Source organism: Phyllobates terribilis, unplaced genomic scaffold (genome assembly GCF_046119375.1).
Source record: "Phyllobates terribilis strain yellow unplaced genomic scaffold, ASM4611937v1 Scaffold_2__4_contigs__length_985480577, whole genome shotgun sequence".
In the NCBI taxonomy this organism is placed as follows: domain Eukaryota; kingdom Metazoa; phylum Chordata; class Amphibia; order Anura; family Dendrobatidae; genus Phyllobates; species Phyllobates terribilis.
The window spans coordinates 475,559,409-475,586,212 of NW_027362762.1; the positions used below are offsets into that span (position 1 = coordinate 475,559,409).

The following is a 26,804-nucleotide window of genomic DNA, read 5'->3' on the forward strand; positions in this document are numbered from 1 at the left end:
GACTCCATAAATGTATGGGAGGAAGGTGCTGTGATCAGATGAGACCAAAATTGAAGTTTTTGGCCACCAAGGTAAAAGCTATGTCTGGCACCAAACCAATACAGATCATCACCCCTAGAGCATCAACCCCACAGTGAAACATGGTGATGACAGCATCATGCTGTGGGGATGTTTTTCATCAAAATGGCAGCAAAACCATGAAGGAACACATCAAAGAGTAAAGAAACGCTTGTGAAACAAACCAAGCTCTGATGACAGCTTTACACCCTCTTGGAATTCTCACAAGTAGCTTCATCAGGAAGCCACCTGGAATGGATTTCCAAAAGTATTGAAGGCTTTCTCAGTGCTGAGCACTTGTTGGCTGCTTTGCCTTCACTCTGCAATCCAACTCATCCCAAACCATCTCAGTTGGGTTAAGGTAGGGTAATTGTGGCGGCCATGTCATCGGATGCAGGATTCCATCCTTCTCTTTCTTGCTTACGTAGCCTGGAGGTTTGTTTTGGGTCATTGTCCTGCAGCAACACAAATGATGGTCCTACTAAGTGTTAACTAGATGGGATGGCATGTCATTGGAGAATTATGTGGTAGCTATGCTGGGTAACTGTGCCTTGAATTTGGAATAAATCATCAACATTGTCACCAGAAAGGCACCCCTATACCATCACGCATTTCCCTCTGTTATTTGGGTATCACACATGTAGAAACCATCCAGTCACCTTTTCTGCATCTCACAAAGACATGGCAGTTGGTTCCAAAAATCCTCAAATTTTGACTCCTCAAACCAAAGTACAGATTTCCACTGACTTAATATCCAGTCCTTGTGTTGCTTGGCCAAGACAAGTCTCTTCATCTTGTTTGCGGTCCTCAATAGTGGCTTCTTTGCAGTTAATTAATTAAAACATAAAAACCTGCAGTCTCCTCTGGTCAGTAAATGTTGAGATGCGTATGCTACTTGATGTCTGGGCATCATTCATGAGGGCTGTAATCTAATATGGTATCAATTTTCTAAGGCTAGTAACTCTAATGGACTTATCCTCTGCAGCAGAGGAAATTATTGGTCTTCCTTTCCTCATGAGAGCCAGTTTCATTATAGCCGTTGATGGTTTTCCTGACTGCATTTGAGGATGTCTTCAAAGTTCTAGCAGTTTTCCAGATTGACTGACCTTCATGTCTTAAAGTAATGGTAGACTATTGTTTCTCTTTCCTTATTTGAGTGGTTCTTGATCTTCTGGCTTAGAGCAGTTGTGGAATAAAGCTCAGCATTGTTTGGAACTGTGTACCAACACTTCCTCGGCAAAACATACCTGATGGTTACAAACATTTTCTGAAGGTCATTGAATCCACAAATCAACTTATGACGAGGCATACCTATTCATTGGAAGACATGACCAAGTTGCTTGAGAGAAGCCAAAGGGAGAAAAAAATGACCTGGTCATGAAGGCATTAAAACAAAAACAAACTTCTTAGAAATGAAATACATTTTTATGTTTAGGCTTAGGCCTAGTGCCCACAAAGCAGAAATGCTCCGGATTTTTTCTGCATCTCCCTGGCAGTAAAAACGTATGATGATTTTACATACGTTTTTCCTGCCAGGTAGAAGCGTTTGTCAAGCGTTTTAGCATGCATTTCTGCATGCGGGTTATCAAGCGCTTTTCCAAGCGATTTTAGCATCACTTGGAAAAGAGCTTGACAACTTGGTCACACTATATAAATCCATGCAACCGGCATGGATTTATATAGTGTGACCAAGTTAATAGTTAAAAAAAGAATAAAAATGGTAAAAAAAACAAAAACAAAACATTATACTCACCTTCTGATGGCCCCCGGTCTTCTCTCCGGTGTGTCCGGTGTCTTGGGCGCCTCGCGGTCCTGTAAAAGGACCTTCCATGACGTCATTTAGTTATGTGACAGGTCACGCGACCGCCGACGTCAGTGGTCCTGTGACCTGTCACATGACTAAATTACGTCATGGAAGGTCCTTTTACACCATCGGGAGCCAGGACGCACCGTACAGGAGACCGGGGGCCATCAAAAGGTAAGTATAATGTATATTTTTTACTCTAAATTCTTTTTTTAACAGGTACTATGATACCCAGGTCTGTATGAGAGTCTCCTCTTCTCCAGACCCGGGTACCACCCATACATTGAATCGCTTAATATCCGCATGTGCACATGTAGTCATGCGAATGTTAAGCGATTCAATGCAAGTCAATGGCGGCAATTACGCCGCATATCCGCAAAAATAATGGACATGCTGCAGATTTTTCTGTAATGATAATCCTCAACGAAAATTTCCACAGCATGTGCACAGCACATGAGGATTATCATTGGGTACCATGGGGCACGTATTACCAAGAGCTTTTTAAGCGTTTTCGCTGCGGAAATTCCGCGGCAAAAACGCTTGAAAAATGCATAGTGGGCACGCAGCCTTAAAGTGCTGCAAAGATGGAAGTAAATCATTAAATCATGATCAGAGAGAAATTCCATTTGTGATACTTTATTTTTATTATATTTTATAAAATGTTACATGTGAATTAATATCTAACCATATGGCTAGTCAAAAAAACTAAAATAAGTGAAATGAATAGAATGAGTTACATTAATATATGTAATGACAGCTACAAAGTTATTTACACAATCATAAATATGTAAAATTATTACAATCCTTTTGTTTATAACACGGTATTATCCTATCATAACCATAACTGCATACCAGGAAATAAAATAGTACACTAGCAGAATAACTTGGTTGTTTCCTCAACATCATTCTCAAAACATACTGGTTTATAGACATTCCTAGGATAACTGGTTTTCTATAAAAACATACTGTGGCAAATGTGAAAGGAAGTGTCTTCTTGACTAGTATAACATTCAGCAATGGGTCTGTTGTGAGTTAAACAATCTTCTTTTATGTGCCAGATTTTACAGTGTCAAATAATTTAGTTTATATATGTAAATCCATATAGCCTGGGCTGGAAAGAGACATTTTGTAGCACAACGGATTTATCTATTGAGCTACAGCTGCATTCCAAAAGAATACACTAAGTTGTATACAATCTTGTGAACTACAGCTGTCACTCAATAGTTAAAGTCAATTAATAGTGCTTCAAAGCAGTGTCCTATAATGAAAAAAAAGTGTGATCAGATTATGATTTATAGACCATGTTTGTGACACTTGGCTGTTGCGTACTTTGTTAATTGGACATTGACTCTGTAGCTTTGCAAAGAAATTAAAATATAAAAAAAATGTTTCCTGGTCCTAGTAATGTGAAAAAAACAGCTGCACAGTGACAATATGATTATTTCATTGACTGACAGACACGCTTAAAATCATCTTGAGAATGGGGGTGCAGCGAGAGTCTGTTAGGTCAGCGTTCAAGCAACTGTTACATTCTCTAGGACAGTGTTCCCCAACTCCAGTCCTCAAGGCCCACCAACAGGTCATGTTTTCAGGATTTCCTTAGTATTGCACAGGTGATGGAATTATTGCCTGTGCAGGTGATGGAATTATCACCTGTGCAATACTAAGGAAATCCTGAAAACATGACCTGTTGGTGGGCCTTGAGGACTGGAGTTGGGGAACCCTGCTCTAGGATATGTATATAGGCTTTTATTGCCAGTTTTTGGGCGTCCAAAAATAGCAGACTTTGCTGCTGTTTTTGTGCAGAAATGTTAGAGTTTTTGCCATTTTGTGCTCCTCTTGCTAGTTTTAAAAAGCAGGTGAGAAAGTGGATGTGGGTCACTATACAAATGAGTTTTGTCAGATTTATGAATTGACACTTTTTAAAAAGTTGCAGCTTTCGCTCCAGCTGAAAGGTGATGTAAAATGTGGAAAAAATAGCTCTTGTCAAAAGTGTTATATTGAAAGATATGCAGAACATTGTGCAACACTTAAAAAATTTGGTGCGTATAATAGCAAAGTAACCTCTGGCAAAACAGACTTAAAAAATTACCCTCATTATAAATTTTCCCCACTGACTTCTGTATCACAAACTGTGTCCTCACAGGTCGCCTCAAATGCCATGTTCTTCTCTGTCCCATCCACTTCTTGCTGACTGTCAGATAGCTTCTTCAAACATCTCAGCTTTCGTAGAAGTCTGATTAATCTGCGCCGTAACTCTCTGCTTCGCAAAGCGTAGAGTATTGGGTTGACCATGGAGTTGACCAAACAAAGAGTGCTGCAAAATGCAAAAACAGCCTTTATTCTTGCATTTAGTGAGTGTACGAGGCTGTGGATCATAAGAATGAGAACAGGGCTCCAGCAAACAATTAGCACCATTAATACAAGTGCTAGAGTTTTGGCCAGCATGATGTCCAGTCTTACCCGGGCTTGTCCTTTTTCTGCTTGTATATTATGTTTCTTCATATAGCTTGTATGCCTGTGTGCCTTCCACAAAATATGACAGTAGGAGAATATTATAGCACTGAGAAGTATTACTACTAATACAATCCAACTGGACAAATATTTGTTGCCAATCAGTGGAAATAGTTCTGAGCAGGTAACTTCAAGGTTACAGCAATTAACACCCATAAGAGGTAGATATGAGATGATGGTGGTACTGACCCACATTATTGCCAATGCCAGGAGTGCTCTCTTTCTGGTCACCATTACCTTATATGCAGATGGCTTATGAATACAAATGTACCGGTCAAAAGCCGTCAGAAGTAAGCTTCCAAGTGATGCTGTAAAGGATAAGGTGACTCCACCAAGTTTGAATAAAAAAACAGTAAGAGTGCCAGCACTATGGTAAACATGGAAATCAATGAAGCTGTAGGAGAATATAAGACTTGCCAGTAAATCTGCTGTAGCCAGACTGCTGATAAACAAGTAGGAAGGTTTTTTTCTGAGACGAGAAGAGGTAAAAATCATGGAGAGGACCAGTGTGTTTTCCAGAATGCATAGAACACCCATTATAATGCAGATAGTTGCAATGACGATTTTCTGAGCGCTGCTGTCCAGGATCAAGTAGCACTGAATGTCTATGCCTTGGGTGGAACATCTTTTAGAACTATTGGAGTCGGTGTCACATTGATTCATTGTAACGTTTTTTGACTTTTCCAAATTATTATTGGAGCAACTTGTTATAGACACTGTGGGAGAAAACACAAAATTGTTAACTATTTAATTATACATAGATTTTTATTCAAAATGCATTTACATGGATTATTATATAACCATCTCCTTTTTATATTCTGTACTGACATGATGTAAACAATTTTGGTAAGAGAATACCAGTGCATTCACCCCCTGAACTTGCTGCCTGTAATATACACCAACACCTTGTCTTGAGTGAGTAGCATTCAGAAATATCTGGCAGCTTATGGCATATCTGATAGATGGGGTCCTGTGTCTCCTACTGTGCCCTTCAGTCTGGCACAGCCAAATCACACAAGGTCAAAGTTGGTAAATGCCGCTGGTCAACTCCAAAATGGGGGAAAGCCCAACTGAAGTCTGGTTTGGAGAGAAAATTGATCCATACAGCCAAACTGTATACTGATGCTTTCTTCCAGCAGAGATAAGTGGAGTTGTAATTTCCTTGCACCTTGTTCACCAAGAGGTAAGCAAATCCAGTTGCGTCTGACAAGGGCTCGAGAAACTGGAAGGTACAGAGGTGTAGCTAGGGGTTTGGTTCAAGGGGGGAGGGACTTCTGAGTGGGTTCCTATCCACGTAACCATGATTACAACTATGGTGGCACATCGTAATACTGGATGTAGGAGAACCTCAGTAGATGACCACGCTGTTATTAAAAAAAATCTCTATACAAAGACAAACACTGATATTACCGCCATATGGTAACCATATAGTGATATATATCAGTCTTGAAGAACATGTAAGAGATTACAGTACAGTTACAGATAGTGATTTACAGCTCTGATGTTCATTCTGGATTCGTTCACTTTTTCCGTATTTTCCATCTAGATTACAACAAAGCCACATATGACTTCTCACATTTCCAGCACCATCCTCATCTATCCCCAACTTGCACAAACTCCTTATCTTGCTGATACCCCAATGCTGAGCCGCTGCTGCCGTATGTGTCCCTATTACTGCACCTACTGGAGCCTTCAATTCCTCTTTCATTGCACTCATAAAATATGAAGTCAACAAAAGTGCCCCACAAACACTGTAATATACCCCCACAGTGAATTCCTCCATAGTACCCTCCACATGCACAGTATGATGACCATACTATACCCCACCTCTTAACTCCCCTGGAAAAGTATGGTGACCCCAACACGGTATGATCCCCCAACTGTGACCCCACACAGTCCTTCATGAAGTATAATGGACCTACGGTACGTACAGTATAATGGCCCCACACCTCTCCACACAGTATGATGGACCCACCACAAAGTATGATGGAAAATATGATGGGCCCCACACAAAACTTCACACTATATAATTGCTTGCATATAGTATAAAGGTTACCACATAGACATTCATATAGTATAATGCACCCCATAGTTCTTCATATAGTATAATGCACTCTCCATTGTCCTCCATACAGTATAATGCACCTGCCATAGTCCTCCGTGTAGTATAATGCACTTCCCATAGTCCTCCGTAGTCCATACGGTATAATGCACTCCCCATAGTCCTCCATATAGTATAATGAGTATAATGCACCCTCCCTAGTCCTCAGTATAATATAATGCACTCTCTATAGTCCTTCATATAGTATACTGCGCTCCCCATAGTCCTCAATATAGTATAGTCTTTCAACAGTATAACTTACCATAGTCCTCCATACAGTATAATGCACTCAATATAGTCCTCCACACTGTATAATGCACTCCCCACAGTCCTCTATATAGAATAATGCATTCCCTATACAGTATTCTGGTCACCACAATTTTCTCACTGATTAAATTAAAAAAAATACAATACACACCTCTTCTCCTCATTCCCCCGCTGCTACAGTCCCTTCAGTGAGCATTCTGAAGCACCCGCACATCTCAGCACAGTAGGAGCCATGAAGTGATGTCATCGCACCCGCTGTGCTGAGACGTCAGGAGCCGAGGAACAATAATGGGGGAGAAAGAATCAGTTGACATTCCCTCCTTCATCATTGCTGTGAAGACCCGGGGTCTTCCATGGGCATAATACTACTCAGACAACACAGGGTGAGGGTAAAACTGTGGCAATATTTTATTGAACTACCAAACAGGCAATAAACACATAGCACAGTCCCAACAACTACCCAAGATGGTACAATATTACACAGTCTCACCCTTCCGAACAACTGCGACTTTGGGACTTCCAGGCCCAACTACCTCAACCAGTGGCCCACTGCTTTTGGCGGGACCCCACAGAGAGGAGGTAGTGGCAAGCTTAGGAAGCTGACTGTCCCTCGAGATACAAGGCTAGGAGACCTGAGGGTTCCACTCTGGCCTCTCCGAGATTTTAAATGGGGCCAATCTGGCTTCTCCGAACCTCTCCGTGGGTTCCAGGCGACCGGAGGGCCAGGTGACCTCATTGTCCCAACTTGGTTTCCCCAAATGTATCCATGAGTTCTCTGATGGTCCATGGAGCCGATTTGTATCCTTCCAGTCAGGGCCATATACTCTTAGGCTGGAATCCTGTAGAATCCAAATCTGTGTCTCTCTGGATCAAGCCATGCTACCAAGCTGCTGTTCTGAAGAGTCTGACTGTTCTTTGATTCTTTCTTTCAATTCTCTTTGTCCATTCTGACTGCTACAGAGGCATATGTCCCTTAAATAGTTATAGTTATCCTTTCAAGTACACATCCACAGGTCAAGGATTAGGGAGGGTATTGTTCCACAGGGCTCAGGTCTCATTGTTTGTGCATTTAATCAATTTACATAATGCGTATAGCTGGGGAGGCTCTTTAAATCAACAACTAGCTGGCTTCAGTACAATATGTAATTAGCATATTAACAAACATTACAGTTTCGCAATCCAAGAGAAATCAACATTCAGGTTTATACACATAATAGTATGTCCTTCTTGACCAGCTAAAGAAAAACACATACATTCACAAGTCAACACAAACACAATAGTGTATTTCTCTTGACAAATAGTGTATTTCGCTTAACAAATCTAGACGTCTGGCTGATTAAGATTATAAGCTGTTTCATCATAATTGCTTTCAATTGTACGGCGGGACCACGGTGCCAGGGCCAGCATCGGGCCCCCCTGACTGACAGGCCCCATAGTGGCCCCGTGGCTTGCCGGGTGGGCCCTTCATAGCGTTGAACTCGGAGCAATCGCAACGCTACCGGGAAGGCAGAATAATCAAGGTATGGTAGACCTCTGAGCAGTTACTCTTTTTGCCCTTACTTTAATGCACACTATTCCCAGCTTCTCTTCCTATTTGACATGTATGGTATACTGAAGTACTCCAGAGACAGCTGAACATACAACAAAAGAATTATTGTGCAGCACAAGGCTGTTAACGGTTTAGTAATAATAATAATAGAGCATGAGTGCTCTTTTGAAATAAACTGAAGACTTAGAAGTTTTTATGTTCTTTCCTTGTATTTTATTTGTTTATTTTTTTAACTTTTGGGTGATTTAGGGCAGAGGTCCCCAACCTTTTTTGCACCAGGGACCGGCTTTAAGCAAGACCAGTTTTCCATGGCCCGGTGGGGGTGGGGGCGGGGCTTTGGTCATATGGGGGTGGGGTTATGGAGGTGTGGAGCTGTATGGGGAGGATGCTGGCGGGACCTCGGTGTACAGCGCTGCTAAGTAGCAGCATTGTACATTGAGCGTCAGTGTATACAGCGCTGCTGCTTAGCAGCGCTACACACTGAACACCGGTACCGGGAGCCGCGTCACTGAAGCCAGTCTGCTGCCCCAGCACGCCCCACATAACATGTTCTGCCGGGGGCGTGTCAGTGAGGAGAGCCTGCCGCCCCACCCCGTCAGGAACACACCATGCTGTGCAGGAGGGCCGCGTCACTAAGACCCGCCCCGTGACGTACAACAGGTACCATGCTGTGCTGTGGAGGGCTGCGTCACTAAGACCCGCCCGACGCCCCACCCCGTCCTGCATAATGTTCTCTGCCGGGAGCTGCGAGCTGTCACGGCTATGGCAGAAAACATTATAAATCCACACAGAGCGAGTTCTGACCAGGCGCAGGGCCGCGGAGCTAGCTGTCAGCGGCAGGGCCGGCTCCAGGTTTTTCTGGGCCCCGGGCGAAAGAGTCTCAGTGGGCCCCTTTAACACATACCACGATTCATGATGCAGAGATACGGCGGAGAAATATATATATATAGTACAATGCAAAGATTTCACTTCATGAGTGATATCTATTGTAAATTCTACAATAGCTCAGAAACCGGTGAATCGCTCCACACAGAATAGTGGCCCCCATATAAGGCTCCATACGGAATACTGGTCCCCATATAACGCCCATACGGAATACTGGCCCCCATATAACGCTTCATACGGAATACTGGCCCCCATATAAGGCCCCATACGGAATACTTGCCCCCATATAAGGCCCCATACGGAATACTTGCCCCCATATAAGGCCCCATACGGAATACTTGCCCCCATATAAGGCCCCATACGGAATACTGGCCCCCATATAAGACCCCATACGGAATACTGGCCCCCATATAAGGCTCCATACAGAATACTGGCCCCCATATAACGCTCCATACAGGATACTGGCCCCCATATAACGCTCCATACAGGATACCGGTCCCCATATAATGCTGCATGCAGGCTGTTACCCCCCACATAATGCCCCATACAGGCTGTCCCCCCCCTTATAATGCTCCATGCAGGCTGTTACCCCCCACATAATGCCCCATACAGGCCCCTCCCTTTTAATGCTCCATGCAGGCTGTTCCCCCCAACATAATGCCCCATACAGGCTGCCCCCCCCCCTTATAATGCTCCATGCAGGCTGTTCCCCCCCACATAATGCCCCATACAGGCCCCCCCCTTTTAATGCTCCATGCAGGCTGTTACCCCCCACATAATGCCCCATACAGGCTGCCCCCCCCTCTTTATAATGCCCCATGCAGGCTGTCACCCCTCCTCTTTATACTGCCCCATGCAGGCTGTCACCCGTCCTCTTTATACTGCCCCATGCAGGCTGTCACCCCCCCTCTTTATAATGCCCCATGCAGGCTGTCACCCCTCCTCTTTATAATGCTCCATGCAGGCTGTCACCCCTCCTCTTTATACTGCCCCATGCAGGCTGTCACCCCTCCTCTTTATACTGCCCCATGCAGGCTGTCACCCCTCCTCTTTATAATGCCCCATGCAGGATGTCCCCCCCTCTCTTTATAATGCCCCGTGCAGGTTGTTCCCCACCTTATAATGCCCCATGCAGGCTGGTCCCCACCTTATAATGCCCCATGCAGGCTGTCACCCCTCCTCATTATAATGCCCCAAGCAGGAATCCCCCCCTCTTTATAATGCCCCATGCAGGCTGGTCCCCACCTTATAATGCCCCATGCAGGCTGTCACCCCTCCTCATTATAATGCCCCAAGCAGGAATCCCCCCCTCTTTATAATGCCCCATGCAGGCTGTTCCCCACCTTATAATGCCCCATGCAGGCTGTCACCCCTCCTCTTTATAATGCTCCATGCAGGCTGTCACCCCTCCTCTTTATACTGCCCCATGCAGGCTGTCACCCCTCCTCTTTATACTGCCCCATGCAGGCTGTCACCCCTCCTCTTTATAATGCCCCATGCAGGATGTCCCCCCCTCTCTTTATAATGCCCCGTGCAGGTTGTTCCCCACCTTATAATGCCCCATGCAGGCTGGTCCCCACCTTATAATGCCCCATGCAGGCTGTCACCCCTCCTCATTATAATGCCCCAAGCAGGAATCCCCCCCTCTTTATAATGCCCCATGCAGGCTGGTCCCCACCTTATAATGCCCCATGCAGGCTGTCACCCCTCCTCATTATAATGCCCCAAGCAGGAATCCCCCCCTCTTTATAATGCCCCATGCAGGCTGTTCCCCACCTTATAATGCCCCATGCAGGCTGTCACCCCTCCTCTTTATAATGCCCCATGCCTCCATACATTAAAAAAAAAAAAAAAATCAAATACTCACCTCCCTTCTCCTCACCTGCTACCTGCTGCCCGCCGCTCGCTGCTCGGCTCCGAACTCCAGCGTTGTCGTTTCTTCCCGCTCAGCACTCCCTGTGACGGCTCAGGGGAGGGCGCGGTGTAAAGACGTCACCGCGCCCTCTGACCTGAGACGTCACAGGGAGCGCAGAGCAGGAAGACAGCTGATCTGCGGAGGCACGGGGAGAGGTAAGTATCGGGCTGCCGGGGCCCTGAGCAAGCGGCGGAGAAGGGCGGGCGCTGGCACCGCTCTCCTCCGCCCATAGCCCAGCGGGGTGCGCGACCGCCAGTGGGCCCCTCTGCCTGCTCAGAGCCCCGGCATTTGCCCGGGTGCTGACGCCGGCCCTGGTCAGCGGCGCCGCGGACCGGCTGAAAAACCCCAACGGCCCGGTCCTGGTCCGCGGACCGGCGGTTGGGGACCTCTGGACTAGATGGTGGCCCGATTCTAACGCATCGGGTATTCTAGAACATTTATGCGGCCGACCAGGCGCAATCAGCAGAGCGGTGTTTACATTTGGCGCCAAAATCGCTGATTGGTAGTGGCCCCCAGCCGCGGCCAATCAGCAGAGCGGTGTTTAAATTTGGCGCCAAAATCGCTGATTGGCCGCGACCAATCAGCGAATCGTATTTCTGAGGACCGGGCAGCGGCGTTGCCTGTGCGGGTACTTCCGCTGCGAAGAGCCGGGAGATGGTCGGCTGCTCGCAGCTGAAGTATCCCGACCGGCGGCGCCGCTCACCGGTCCTCCCATCACACTTGCCGTCGGGAGATCAGCGGGCCAAGCCGCTGATCTCCCGACGGTACCCGCATGGAGGTCAGCGGCGCCGCCCGTCGGGGTACTTGTGCTGCCAGCAGCCGGGAGATGATCGGCTAGCGCCGCTCATCTCCCGGCTGCATCGCCGCTGACCTCCGTCCGGCAGATGAGCGGCTAACGGCCGCCATCTTTTTCTGAAATCCCGCGTCGCTGATTGGCCGCGGCTGGACCAATCAGCGACGCGGGATTTCCTGGACAGACGGACAGACGATATATTAGATAATTAGACTGCTCAAAAAAATAAAGGGAACACTTAAACAACAGAATATAACTCCAAGTTAATCAAACTTCTGTGAAATCAAACTGTCCACTTAGGAAGCAACACTGATTGACAATCAATTTCACATGCTGTTGTGCAAATGGAATAGACAATAGATGGAAATTATTGGCAATTATCAAGACACACTCAATAAAGGAGTTGTTCTGCAGGTGGGGACCACAGACCACATCTCAGTACCAATGCTTTCTGGCTGATGTTTTGGTCACTTTTGAATGTTGGTTGTGCTTTCACACTCGTGGTAGCATGAGACTGACTCTACAACCCACAGAAGTTGCTCAGGTAGTGCAGCTCATCCAGGATGGCACATCAATTCGAGCTTTGGCAACAAAGTTTGCTGTGTCTGTCAGTGTAGTGTCCAGAGGCTGGAGGCGCTACCAGGAGACAGGCCATTACAAAAGGAGGCATGGAGGGGGCCGTAGGAGGGCAACAACTCAGCAGCAGGACCGCTACCTCCACCTTTGTGCAAGGAGGAACAGGAGGAGCACTGCCAGAGCCCTGCAAAATGACCTCCAGCAGGTCACAATGTGCATGTGTCTGCACAAATGGTTAGAAACCGACTCCATGAGGGTGGTATGAGGGCCCGATGTCCACAGATGGGGGTTGTGCTCACAGCCCAACACCGTGCAGGACGCTTGGCATTTGCCACAGAACACCAGGATTGGCAAAGTTGCCACTGGTGCCCTGTGCTCTTCACAGATGAAAGCAGGTTCACACTGAGCACATGTGACAGATGTGACGGCGACTGGAGAAGCCGTGGAGAGCGATCTGCTGCCTGCAACATCCTTCAGTATGACCGGTTTAGTCAGTGGGTCAGTAATGGTGTGGGGTGGCATCTCTTTGGGGGGCCGCACAGCCCTCCATGTGCTGGCCAGAGGTAGCCTGACTGCTATTAGGTACCGAGATGAGATCCTCAGACCCCTTGTGAGACCATATGCTGGTGCGGTTGGCCCTCCTAATGCAGGACAATGCCAGACTTCATGTGGCTGGAGTGTGTCAGCAGTTCCTGCAAGATGAAGGCATTGAAGCTATGGACTGGCCCGCCCATTCCCGAGACCTGAATCCGATTGAGCACATCTGGGACATCATGTCTCGCTCCATCCACCAGCGTCACGTTGCACCACAGACTGTCCAGGAGTTGGCGGATGCTTTAGTCCAGGTCTGGGAGGAGATCCCACAGGAGACCATCCGCAACCTCATCAGGAGCATGCCCAGGCATTGTAGGGAAGTCATACAGGCACGTGGAGGCCACACACAATACTGAGCCTCATTTTGACTTGTTTTAAGAACATTACATCAAAGTTGGATCAGCCTGTAGTGTGCTTTTCCACTTTAATTTTGGGGGTGACTCCAAATCCAGGCCTCCATTGGTTAATAAATTTGATTTCCATTGATGATTTTGTGTGATCTTGTTGTCAGCACATTCAAGTTTGTACAGAACAAAGTATTCAATGAGAATATTTCATTCATTCAGATCCAGGATGTGTTATTTGAGTGTTCCCTTTATTTTTTTGAGCAGTGTATATACTCATAGGTATTATTCCTGCTTTCTCCAGTTTTGAAAAAATACTAGCAAAACTGAATAAATCATACATTTTTATGTATTAGGGCTTTGTTTTTTTTTCATATAGGAATTTAGTGAAGAAATTACAGAGCTATTATCTAAAGCAGAGGTCCCCAACCGCCGGTCCGCGGACCAGGAACGGGCCGTTGGGGTTTTTCAGCCGGTCCGCGGCGCCGCTGACCAGGGCCGGCGTCAGCACCCGGGCAAATGCCGGGGCTCTGAGCAGGCAGAGGGGCCCACTGGCGGTCGCGCACCCCGCTGGGCTATGGGCGGAGGAGAGCGGTGCCAGCGCCCGCCCTTCTCCGCCGCTTGCTCAGGGCCCCGGCAGCCCGATACTTACCTCTCCCCGTGCCTCCGCAGATCAGCTGTCTTCCTGCTCTGCGCTCCCTGTGACGTCTCAGGTCAGAGGGCGCGGTGACGTCTTTACACCGCGCCCTCCCCTGAGCCGTCACAGGGAGCGCTGAGCGGGAAGAAACGACAACGCTGGAGTTCGGAGCCGAGCAGCGAGCGGCGGGCAGCAGGTAGCAGGTGAGGAGAAGGGAGGTGAGTATTTGATTTTTTTTTTTTTTTTAATGTATGGAGGCATGGGGCATTATAAAGAGGAGGGGTGACAGCCTGCATGGGGCATTATAAGGTGGGGAACAGCCTGCATGGGGCATTATAAAGAGGGGGGGATTCCTGCTTGGGGCATTATAATGAGGAGGGGTGACAGCCTGCATGGGGCATTATAAGGTGGGGACCAGCCTGCATGGGGCATTATAAAGAGGGGGGGATTCCTGCTTGGGGCATTATAATGAGGAGGGATGACAGCCTGCATGGGGCATTATAAGGTGGGGACCAGCCTGCATGGGGCATTATAAGGTGGGGAACAACCTGCACGGGGCATTATAAAGAGAGGGGGGGACATCCTGCATGGGGCATTATAAAGAGGAGGGGTGACAGCCTGCATGGGGCAGTATAAAGAGGAGGGGTGACAGCCTGCATGGGGCAGTATAAAGAGGAGGGGTGACAGCCTGCATGGAGCATTATAAAGAGGAGGGGTGACAGCCTGCATGGGGCATTATAAGGTGGGGAACAGCCTGCATGGGGCATTATAAAGAGGGGGGGATTCCTGCTTGGGGCATTATAATGAGGAGGGGTGACAGCCTGCATGGGGCATTATAAGGTGGGGACCAGCCTGCATGGGGCATTATAAAGAGGGGGGGATTCCTGCTTGGGGCATTATAATGAGGAGGGGTGACAGCCTGCATGGGGCATTATAAGGTGGGGACCAGCCTGCATGGGGCATTATAAGGTGGGGAACAACCTGCACGGGGCATTATAAAGAGAGGGGGGTACATCCTGCATGGGGCATTATAAAGAGGAGGGGTGACAGCCTGCATGGGGCAGTATAAAGAGGAGGGGTGACAGCCTGCATGGGGCAGTATAAAGAGGAGGGGTGACAGCCTGCATGGAGCATTATAAAGAGGAGGGGTGACAGCCTGCATGGGGCATTATAAAGAGGGGGGGTGACAGCCTGCATGGGGCAGTATAAAGAGGAGGGGTGACAGCCTGCATGGGGCAGTATAAAGAGGAGGGGTGACAGCCTGCATGGGGCATTATAAAGAGGGGGGGCAGCCTGTATGGGGCATTATGTGGGGGGTAACAGCCTGCATGGAGCATTAAAAGGGGGGGGCCTGTATGGGGCATTATGTGGGGGGGAACAGCCTGCATGGAGCATTATAAGGGGGGGGGGCAGCCTGTATGGGGCATTATGTTGGGGGGAACAGCCTGCATGGAGCATTAAAAGGGAGGGGCCTGTATGGGGCATTATGTGGGGGGTAACAGCCTGCATGGAGCATTATAAGGGGGGGGACAGCCTGTATGGGGCATTATGTGGGGGGTAACAGCCTGCATGCAGCATTATATGGGGACCGGTATCCTGTATGGAGCGTTATATGGGGGCCAGTATCCTGTATGGAGCGTTATATGGGGGCCAGTATTCTGTATGGAGCCTTATATGGGGGCCAGTATTCCGTATGGGGTCTTATATGGGGGCCAGTATTCCGTATGGGGCCTTATATGGGGGCAAGTATTCCGTATGGGGCCTTATATGGGGGCAAGTATTCCGTATGGGGCCTTATATGGGGGCAAGTATTCCGTATGGGGCCTTATATGGGGGCCAGTATTCCGTATGAAGCGTTATATGGGGGCCAGTATTCCGTATGGGCGTTATATGGGGACCAGTATTCCGTATGGAGCCTTATATGGGGGCCACTATTCTGTGTGGAGCGATTCACCGGTTTCTGAGCTATTGTAGAATTTACAATAGATATCACTCATGAAGTGAAATCTTTGCATTGTACTATATATATATATTTCTCCGCCGTATCTCTGCATCATGAATCGTGGTATGTGTTAAAGGGGCCCACTGAGACTCTTTCGCCCGGGGCCCAGAAAAACCTGGAGCCGGCCCTGCCGCTGACAGCTAGCTCCGCGGCCCTGCGCCTGGTCAGAACTCGCTCTGTGTGGATTTATAATGTTTTCTGCCATAGCCGTGACAGCTCGCAGCTCCCAGCAGAGAACATTATGCAGGACGGGGTGGGGCGTCGGGCGGGTCTTAGTGACGCAGCCCTCCACAGCACAGCATGGTACCTGTTGTACGTCACGGGGCGGGTCTTAGTGACGCGGCCCTCCTGCACAGCATGGTGTGTTCCTGACGGGGTGGGGCGGCAGGCTCTCCTCACTGACACGCCCCCGGCAGAACATGTTATGTGGGGCGTGCTGGGGCAGCAGACTGGCTTCAGTGACGCGGCTCCCGGTACCGGTGTTCAGTGTGTAGCGCTGCTAAGCAGCAGCGCTGTATACACTGACGCTCAATGTACAATGCTGCTACTTAGCAGCGCTGTACACCGAGGTCCCGCCAGCATCCTCCCCATACAGCTCCACACCTCCATAACCCCACCCCCATATGACCAAAGCCCCGCCCCCACCCCCACCGGGCCATGGAAAACTGGTCTTGCTTAAAGCCGGTCCCTGGTGCAAAAAAGGTTGGGGACCTCTGATCTAGTCTACTATATATGTGTGTATCTGTGTACGTGTATAGATATATGCAGTGTGGATATAACTGTGTAATGATGTACAATATATATGAACATGTTACCATGTATTTTATTTTTTTTTCTTAAAAACACGCATAATTGGTGGTAAAAAATAAAAAACACTATTACACAGTTAATCACACTGGAATAGATTCTATTGTGATGTCTCCCAAGTGAAATAGGTATTACTTTAGCTTTGCTATTGTAAAACCAGCAATATGCAGCTGTCCTTCTCTAATGATCCCTAGACATTTCTATAATTTTAGGAATCAGTTGCATTTGTATAGCAATGGGGACTGTTGTAGGAATGTCATTTTAATGGTATTTTTTTCAATAGATATTCGAAAAGGACATGTCTTAGGAGGTCAAAAGTTGGGTAAGGAGAATGTCATCTGACAAACATGTTGTAATAAGATGTGTCACAGGACAACACTCTCACTTTCAGATAATTCAACTTTGAAACACATTCACATGTACAAATTCTCCTGTAAAGTATAGTGCATGCTGTGATTTGGTCCACATGAACAATTGCCCACATGCACATTGGCTAGAATTGATCAGTATGCGGACCCTCATGCACACGGACCGACAACATGCTAGTCTAATTAAACCCTAGCCGCCATTAATTGACTAATTGATTTTTGATTAACTTTAATTAGTTTTGCTGGTGAAACATCTGATTTTTGAAAAATCATACATCTATTTAACAATCAATCACTAAAAATTAGCCTGGCCGTTACTTTTTTTAGGCCATGATAACGTGGTGCAATTAATCTACATTTTTTGCTGCGAATTTCCCAAAAAGTTTTTACATGAATTTCAGAAAATTGAGACAAAAAATGCAGCTCAATCACATCTTGTGAAAAAGGCCTTAGGGCTCATACTCATATACGAGTGCAAAACGTTTAAAATCGGATTGCACTCTGACCAATGTTAATCTATGAGGTACATCTCATCTGCGATTTTTTTCTCAGCTGAAATCGAACTGAGAAAAAAATCACAGCATGCTGCATATCGGACAAGACTCGCCAATGCAAGTCAATGGGTGCGAGAAAAAAAACGGACGGCATACGGACCATCCGTATGCCATCCGATTTTTACAGATACATTATCATTCTGTAGCATAGAACACTGTAAATGGTCCTGTAAACGATTGCAGAATAATAGTTGCAGAGAAAAAAACACATTGCATACGTACAGTGCATTGTGAAAGTATTTGGCCCCTTGAACTTTTCTACCTTTTGCCACATTTCTGGCTTCAAACATAAAGATATAAAATTCTATTTTTTTTTTGGAAGAATCAACAACAAGTGGGACACAATCGTGAAGAGGAACGAAATTTATTGGATATGTTAAACTTTTTAATTACAATAAAAAATGAAAAGTGGGGCGTGCAATATTATTCGGCCCCCTTGAGTTAATACTTTGTAGCGCCACCTTTTGCTGTAATTACAGCTGCAAGTCGCTTGGGGTATGTCTCTATCATTTTTGCACATCGAGAGGCTGAAATTCTTGCCCATTCTTCCTTGCAAAACAGCTCGAGCTCATTGAGGTTGGATGGAGGGCATTTGTGAACAGCAGTTTTCAGCTCTTTCCTCAGATTCTCGATTGGATTCAGGTCTGGACTTTGACTTGGCCATTCTAACACCTGGATACGTTTATTTTTTAACCATTCCATTGTAGATTTTGCTTTATGTTTGGGATCATTGTCTTGTTGGAAGATAAATCTCCGTCCCAGTCTCATGTCTTTTGCAGACTCCAACAGGTTTTCTTCCAGAATGGTCCTGTATTTGACTCCGTCCATCTTCCCATCAATTTTATCCATCTTCCCTGTCCCTGCTGAAGAAAAGCAGGCCCAAACCATGATGCTGTCACCACCATGTTTGACAGTGGGGATGGTGTTTTGAGGGTGATGAGCTGTGTTGCTTTTACGCCAAACATATCGTTTTGCATTGTGGCCAAAAAGTTTGATTTTGGTTTCATCTGACCAGAGCACCTTATTCCACATGTTTGGTGTGTCTCCCAGGTGGCTTGTGGCAAACTTCAAACGAGACTTTTTATGGATATCTTTTGAGAAATGGCTTTCTTCTTGCCACTTTTCCATAAAGGCCTGATTTGTGCAGTGTACGACTGATTGTTGTCCTATGGACAGACTCTCCCACCTCAGCTGTAGATCTCTGCAGTTCATCCAGAGTGATCATGGGCCTTTTGGCTGCATCTCTGATCAGTCTTCTTGTTCGAGATGAAAGTTTAGAGGGACGGCCAGGTCTTGGTAGATTTGCAGTGGTCTGATACTCCTTCCATTTCAATATGATCGCTTGCACAGTGCTCCTTGAGATGTTTAAAACTTAGGAAATCTTTTTGTATCCAAATCCGGCTTTAAACTTCGCCACAACAGTATCTCGGACCTGCCTGGTGTGTTTCTTGGTCTTCATGATGCTCTCTGCACTTGAAACAGAACCCTGAGACTATCACAGAGCAGGTGCATTTATACGGAGACTTGATTACACACAGGTGGATTCTATTTCTCATTACCAGTCATTTAGGACAACATTGGATCATTCAGAGATCCTCACTGAACTTCTGGAGTGAGTTTGCTGCACTGAAAGTAAAGGGGCCCAATAATATTGCACGCCCCACTTTTCATTTTTTAAAAAAAGTTTAAAATATCCAATAAATTTCGTTCCACTTCACGATTTTGTCCCACTTGTTGTTGATTCTTCCCAAAAAAATTAGAATTTTATATCTTTATGTTTGAAGCCAGAAATGTGGCAAAAGGTAGAAAAGTTCAAGGGGGCCAAATATTTTCACAATGCACTGTATGTCTTACGGATGCCATACGGATGCTAGATGTGAAAAATCGCATTGCCCTCTCATGAAAATCGCATGACACTTGCATGGCACTCGTCCGTTTTTTCGGTCCAGAATATGGAACTTTTTTTTTCACACATATGGGTATGAGCCCTTACTCTTATTTGACATGCTGCAAATTCAAAAAAATCTGTATTACATGTCTATTTGTATAATATATTTTGTATGCAACATACATTTTTACTCCAACCCCAATTCCAAACAAGTTGGAACTCTATGTAAATTTTAAAGAAAACAAGAATGCAATGATTTGGAAATCTGTTATAGCCTTATTTTATTCGCAACAGAACATAAAACACACATCAGGAGTCGTAAGCTAGACATTTTTCCATTCAGTTTTAATTCATTTAGAAATTGATGGCAGCACATCTCAAAAATGTTGGGCCAGGGTTAACAAAAAGCAGGAAAAGTAATTGGTACGAATTAAAAACAGCTGTAGAGACAAATTTCAACTAAGTCACATGACTGTGTGTAACAAGAGTATGTTAGAGAGGCAGAGTCTCGGAAGCAAAGATTGTCAGGTTCACCAATCTGTGGACAACTGAAGCTTAAGCTGTGGAACAATTTCCAAAAAATGTTCCCCAATGTAAAATTGCACAGAATACTCCACAATCTGCTCACTATATAATATCATCAATAGATTCAGAGATTCTGGAGAAATCCATGTGTCAATCAATATTGGATGCTCCTGATCTATGAGCCATCAGGCAGTACTGCATTGAAAGCAGACATGATCCAGTCATGCAAATCGCTGCATAGGCCCAAGAATATTTACTGAAATCATTATCTGTGAACACAGATCACCGCTCAACGTACAAATTCAAATTAAAGCTCTATTGTGCAAAGAAAGCCATATATCAACACAGTCCAGAAACACTGCCATCTTTTCTGGGTCAAAGCTCATTTATGATAGACAAAGGCAAAATGAAAAACTGTTCTTTGGTCAGATGAAGCCAAATGTGAAATTATTTAAGTGAGCTGTGACTCAAGATGAGAGGGACAGTCTAGCTAGTTATCTGAACTCAATTCAAAGCCCTGCATCTCTGATGATATGGGATGGCATTAGTGCCTATGGCATTGGCAGCTTACACATCTTGAAAGGCACTATCAATTCTGTCACATTACTCCTGATAGCACTCACTGCGCGTGTCCTCCCTATCCTCCTAGTGTACTAGACAATGCCCCAATAGATGCTACACGACTGCTGGTAGCGCTAGAAGTGCGATATACCACTTTTACCTGTATTTCTGGACATAGTGATGCTTGAGAAAGACCCTGGCTGGGTCAAAACGTAACCTATTGCTTTACCCATCGCTATTTGTCATAATATCCAGCACTGGGGTGAATTAATTTTGAAATAAAAATAAACATCAATCAAAACAATTGTGTGAGTTCGGCTGATTACCTTACATTGACTCCTTGGCTCTTCCAATCCAGCCAGCACCAATATATTAACGCTGAGTGCGCATTTTATTTACTGCATATAGCTGTTCTTAGTGACAACGGCAGATGGAATTTAGCAGTTGTAGAACTGAACATTACAGCTACGTCAACTTTGTAGTGGTCGCTGCCAGGTACTGAAGATCCACACATATGAATAAGAGTGAATGTGCAGTATCCCGCAGCGGTTACTACACTACTACTAGTTGTACTGTTTAGCTCAGCATCTACTAGCATCCGTCCGCTGGCGAAACTAAGAACAGCTGAATCAATGGGGTTGCCAGGTGTCAGACCCCCACCAATCTTATATTGATGACGTATCTTTAGGATAGGTCATCAATATAGAAGTAGTGGAGCACTTTAATGCAATTATGCCAGGCTTCAAAAGTACTTGGTATATTTTTGAATGAGGTCAGTAGGCCAAAGATCAGGATGGACAAGCTAGTAGGTATAACCCGGTACAGAAATGTATGGCCTAAACAAATGTAAACATGAACAAATTGCTCATTATATGAGTGTTATGTTTTATTATTCTCTGACATTACATACTCTGCTCCAAATTCCACGTAGATAAAATCCATCTAAAACCCATAACAGATGTGAATCTTTCTATTCCAGTTTTTTTTTTCTGTGTAAATTTTAGCTTACAATCACTGATACAAAATATTGACCAGATATTGACATGTGAGTAAGGCCTAAGGCTTCCTTCACACAAATTTTTCCACCATGTAAAAAACACCATACATTTTATTTGCTTCTTTTTACAAGCTTTTTCTTATGAAACTATAAGTGTGAAAAAGCACCATAGAAAAACTTTACAGCCAACATCCAAAGTTTTTTTTGTGTAAAAATGTGTCTAAGCAAACTGCAAAAAAAACAGGTAAAACCATTGTAAGACTGGGTACAAACGAACATATTTCATGTCTCATATACATATACAGCATATATCCTTATGTACAAAGCATACACAACTACTGAAACACGTGAATAAAAAAAAAAACATTAAAAAACTATGAAAAATATCCGTAAAAATCTTATTTGAAAACCTTACCATGTGTATGTGAAGGTAGCCTACAAAGTTAAAAAAAAATAAAGTATAATAACATAAACTTCTCCTTTCTTGTTTCCACTTCTTGTGTGAACAATAAAAAAAAGAGAATCTCACAGTTTTAATATCTTCATTATAAAGTATTAGTGAAAATTAAAGAAAGTAACCTAAGACACAGCGGTTATGTTCTTTTGGTGGATAGCTGTTGACATCTGTGGGTAAAAAATGCCACATGAAAAACAGCAATTCTGAAAAAAACACCTTACAATGTCCTGTACACGTATATGCAACAAAACTGTTCTGAGTGTATTGATGTTCAGATTTTTCTATTGCTCTGAGTGGGAAAAACAAGATAATCTTGTAGTTATGATACATTTCAATGGCTAAGAAAAATAATAGAAATGATGTTACACAGCAAGCTTTCGAGACTTCTTAGCTCTCTTCCTCAGGCATGGTATAACAAAGTATCTGAAGTATTCTATTGACACACTGCCAACATTTGCAATCCACTAACCTAGACTGAGATACATTGTACACAATTCTGCTTGCTAAGGTCACTATACTGTATATGAAATGTATCTCATTCAGGGTTACTTTGGAGAGATGCATACAATTTATCACATTCATAACAATTCGTACACATGTCATGATATTCTGAGAATAAAATAAGAACACATCATTTCATGATAATTTGGCAATTTCAATTTACTTTAACCATATGAATTATCTATATAAGGCATAGATAATAAGTAGTCCATGTCTACTACTCATAATATTTACCCTACTAGTTCTACAACTTTCCCAATGAATTTACACTAAATGAGAACTAAATGGCTTAAAAAGTATTACCTCATTGTGCAGCATTTGCACTTGCCGTTCTTTACAATCTTTTCTCTTCCTAAGAAGACCATGAATCTTAATCACAGTCTCATTTTGAGCTCTTCCTCCTTTGTGTGGTCTCTGGGTTTTTTGACTATGAAATATAAAATGCTTTAGGTTGGAGTCTTGCGTGCTGCCAAGCAGTAGATGACCCAACAGGAAGTCTGCTAATTTCCTTCACTCATCACTACATAATGCCACCAAACATAAAGCGAGCTATCATAGTTGTCATGAAATGCCTGAATAACGCCCTTCATGGACTGATCATATGTATCATTTCCATAGCACAAGTCACATGGATAGTTCAAAAAAACATTAGTTGATTCGAGTTAGTTGTCAATAAGATATTTGTGCCATGAAGTCACTTCCAGTAAGACTATATAGTCGGAAAACGCAAAAGTATGCTCAATACTAACATGTTTTTTTTTTAGTTGTCGAATTTCCCCAGTTTGAAAAAGGAATAGGAATTAACCACTATTTGTTCTATACTCATTAAAACACAGTCGTAAAAAAAATGTGTACTTGACCTTTAGGGCTCATTCAGACGTCAGTTTTTCTCGTTTAGTGTTTTCACCAATAGGACTCAAACCTATTATAGTCTATGGAGTTGTTCACATATCCGTGTATTTTTGTTGACCGAGTGGTCTGCACAAAATCACGAAGACATGTTCAATTTTGATCAGAGTCTCTGATCAAACTTACCAATGCAAGTCTATGTATCTGTGAAAAAAATCAGACAGCACTCAGATGCCATTCATGTGCTGTTCATTTTTCATGGACTGTTTGAGGCTTGCGAAATCTTCATAATTTTTTTTTCATCTGAGAAAAACTGATGGAACAGAATCCAAGCTTTAATAAAAAAAAACCTGATGAAACTCCAACCAATTTTTGCATACAAGATAAATCACTGACATCTAAACAAACCCTCAGTCCTTTTTTGGATTCAAACAGTGTTTTACTAAAAAGCCATCTTTTTCATGTGTTTTTCTGTGATGCTTTTTTTCTTATCCAAAAATATTGTGGCCAGTTGGTACTTTGAAGAGTATAGTAGAATCTACCTTTTATGTAATGTCTTCTCTACAGAAATCAATGTTTTATGCATATATATATATATAAGTATTGGCACCCTTGAAATTGTTCCAGAAAATTAAGTATTTCTCCCAGAAAAGTTTGCAATTACTCATGTTTTGTTATACACATGTTTATTTTATTTGTGTGTATTGGAACAACACAAAAAATAGAGAAAATAAGGCAAATTGGACATAATTTCACACAAAACCCCAAAATGGGCCTGACAAAATTGTTGACACCATTAAAAAATGTGTATGCAATTTTGCTTCAAGCATGTGATGCTCGTTGAAACTCACCTGTGGCAAGTAACAGGTGTAGGCAATATGAAATCACACCTGAAACCAGATAAAAAGGGGAGAAGTTGACTCAATCTTTCCATTGTGTGTCTGGTGTGTGCCACACTAAGCATGGAGAACAGAAAGAGGAGAAGAGAACTGTGTGAGGACTTGAGAACCAAAATTGTTGAACAATATCAACAGTCTCAAGGTTACAAGTCCATCTGTAGCTAATCTCCCGGGACGTGGACATCAGAGAAAAATTAATGAAAGATTGCAATGCAGGATAGCCAGATTGTGGATAAGCAGCTCCAATCAAGTTGCAAAGTAATTCAAGCTGTCCTGCAGGCTCAGGGTGCATCAGTGTTAGCGCGAACTATCCATCGACATTTCAGTGACAAGAAACGCAATGGCAGGAGACCCCGTATGACTCCACTGCTGACACAGAGATATAAAAAAACTAGACTGCAATTTGCCAAAATGTACGTGAGTAAGCTAGAATCCTTTTGCAAAAGTGTTTTCTGAACAGATTGATGGAGTTTTTTGGTAAAGCACTTCATTCTACTGTTTACCAAAAATGGAATGAGGCCTAAAAAGAAAAGAACACAGTACCTACAGTCAAATATGGTCGAGGTTTATAGAAGTTTTGGGGTTGTTTTGCTGCCTCTGGCACTGGGTACCTTGACTGTGTGCAAGGCATCATGAAATCTGAAGATTACCAAATGATTTTGGGTTGCAATGTAGTGCCCAGTGTCAGTAAGCTAGGATTGCGTCCTATGTCATGGGTCTCACAGCGGGACAATGACCCCTACATACTTAAAGAAGCACCCAGAAATGGATGGAAACAAAGTGCTGGAGAGTTCTGAAGTGGACAGCAATGAGTCCGGATTTATATCCCATTGAACACCTGAAAAGGAACTGAAAATTGCTGTTGGAGAAGGCACCCTTCAAATATGAGAGACCTGGAGCAGTTTGCTAAAGAAAAGTGGTCCAAAATACCAGTTGAGAGGTTTAAGAAACTTGTTGAAGGTTATAGGAAGCGATTGATTGCAGTTATTTATTACAAAGTGCATGCAACCAAATATTAAGTTGAGGATGCCAACTATTTTGCCCAGCCTATTTTTGAGGTTTTGTGTGAAATTATGTCAAAAAGGTCTGGAAGACGAAGCAAAATTTTAGTGAGAGTTGCTCGTAGGATAGCTAGAGAGGCAAATCAGAACACCCGCTTGACTGCAAAAGACCTTCAGAAAGATTTAGCAGACTCTGGAGTTGTGGAACATTGTTCTACTGTTCAGAGACACCTGCACAAATATGGCCTTCATGAAAGAGTCATCAGAACAAAACCTCTTGTGCATCCTCACCATAAAATTCAGCGTCAGAAGTATGCAAAAGAGCATCTAAACAAGCCTGATGCATTTTGGAAACAAGTCCTGTGGACTGATGAGGTAGGTTAAAATAGAACTATTTGGCCACAATGATCAAAGGTATGTGTGGAGAAAAAACAGCACAGAATTTCAGCAAAAGAACATCTCGCCAAGCATTAAGCATGGGGGTGGATCACTCATGCTTTGGGGTTGTGTTGCAGTCAATGGCACGTGGAACATTTCATGTCTAGAGGGAAGAATGGATTAAATGAAATTGCAACAATGAGTGGATTCAATGACATTTCAACAATGAATGGATTCAATGAAATTTCAACAATGAATGGATTCAATGAAATTTTTTAAAATGTAAAAGATGAAAATATATATTTGTATATAGGAGTTTGTATGTACTCCCCATGTTTGTGTGGGTTTTCTCCGGGTTCTCCAGTTTTCTCCCACACTCCAAAGAAATCCTGATAGGGAATCCAGATTGTGAGCCCCAATGGGGACAGTGATGATTATGTCTGTGGAATTAATGGCACTGTATAAGTGAGTAAAATAAATAAATACTCCCTTACATAGCTCCATTAATTTCCACAGCAATATATAGACATAATCATTACTGTTCACATAGGGGCTCACAATCTAAATTCCCTTTCCGTACCCACCCAAACACAGGGAGAACATACAAACCCCTTGCAGATGTCCATGGTGGGATATGAGCCCAAGATCCCAACGGGGTAAGGATACAGTGCCAACCACTGAGCCACCGTGCTGCCTATTATTTTATTATTCACATACAACTTTTGTTATTGGTCCTGTAAATACCATATGCATGTTCTAATGGTATACATCTGACTACTAAATGTAGGAATATCTCATGTGTATGAGGCATTTTAAGGTGATGTCTTCACAGTATATAGTTCATGTGACATTGATCTGTTTGGAGCTTTTATTTAACTGCCAAAATATGCAAACATTCTAGTATGCAGAGAAAGAGAACAAACTCCTCTGTCTTGTAGAAATAATGACTGCCTTTGTAACCCGTTTTCTATCTTTTGACTA

General features: G+C 44.0%; 2 protein-coding genes across 2 annotated transcripts in view; both read right to left on the reverse strand.

The window, feature by feature from the left end:
- The window catches only part of MTFR1L (mitochondrial fission regulator 1 like), a 57,082-nt gene extending 33,961 nt beyond the window's left edge, over positions 1-23,121 (reverse strand). The window contains exon 1 of the mRNA XM_073665760.1: positions 23,000-23,121. Within this exon, the coding sequence (XP_073521861.1) occupies positions 23,000-23,014 (15 nt within the window). The 5' untranslated portion in view covers positions 23,015-23,121. The remainder of the gene's footprint in view (positions 1-22,999) is intronic.
- Positions 3,569-23,132, reverse strand: CNR2 (cannabinoid receptor 2). The gene is made up of 2 exons (XM_073665758.1): positions 23,000-23,132; positions 3,569-5,091 (listed from the first exon to the last, which is right to left on the reverse strand). The coding sequence occupies exon 2, from the start codon at positions 5,036-5,038 to the stop codon at positions 3,959-3,961; it is 1,080 nt and encodes a 359-aa protein (XP_073521859.1). The 5' UTR covers positions 5,039-5,091; positions 23,000-23,132; the 3' UTR covers positions 3,569-3,958.
- Between the last annotated feature and the right edge of the window lie 3,672 nt (positions 23,133-26,804).

Coding starts and splice junctions, on each gene's coding strand:
- CNR2 (XM_073665758.1), bottom strand. CDS start 5,038: ATGAATCAATGTGACACCGACTCCAATAGTTCTAAAAGATGTTCCACC.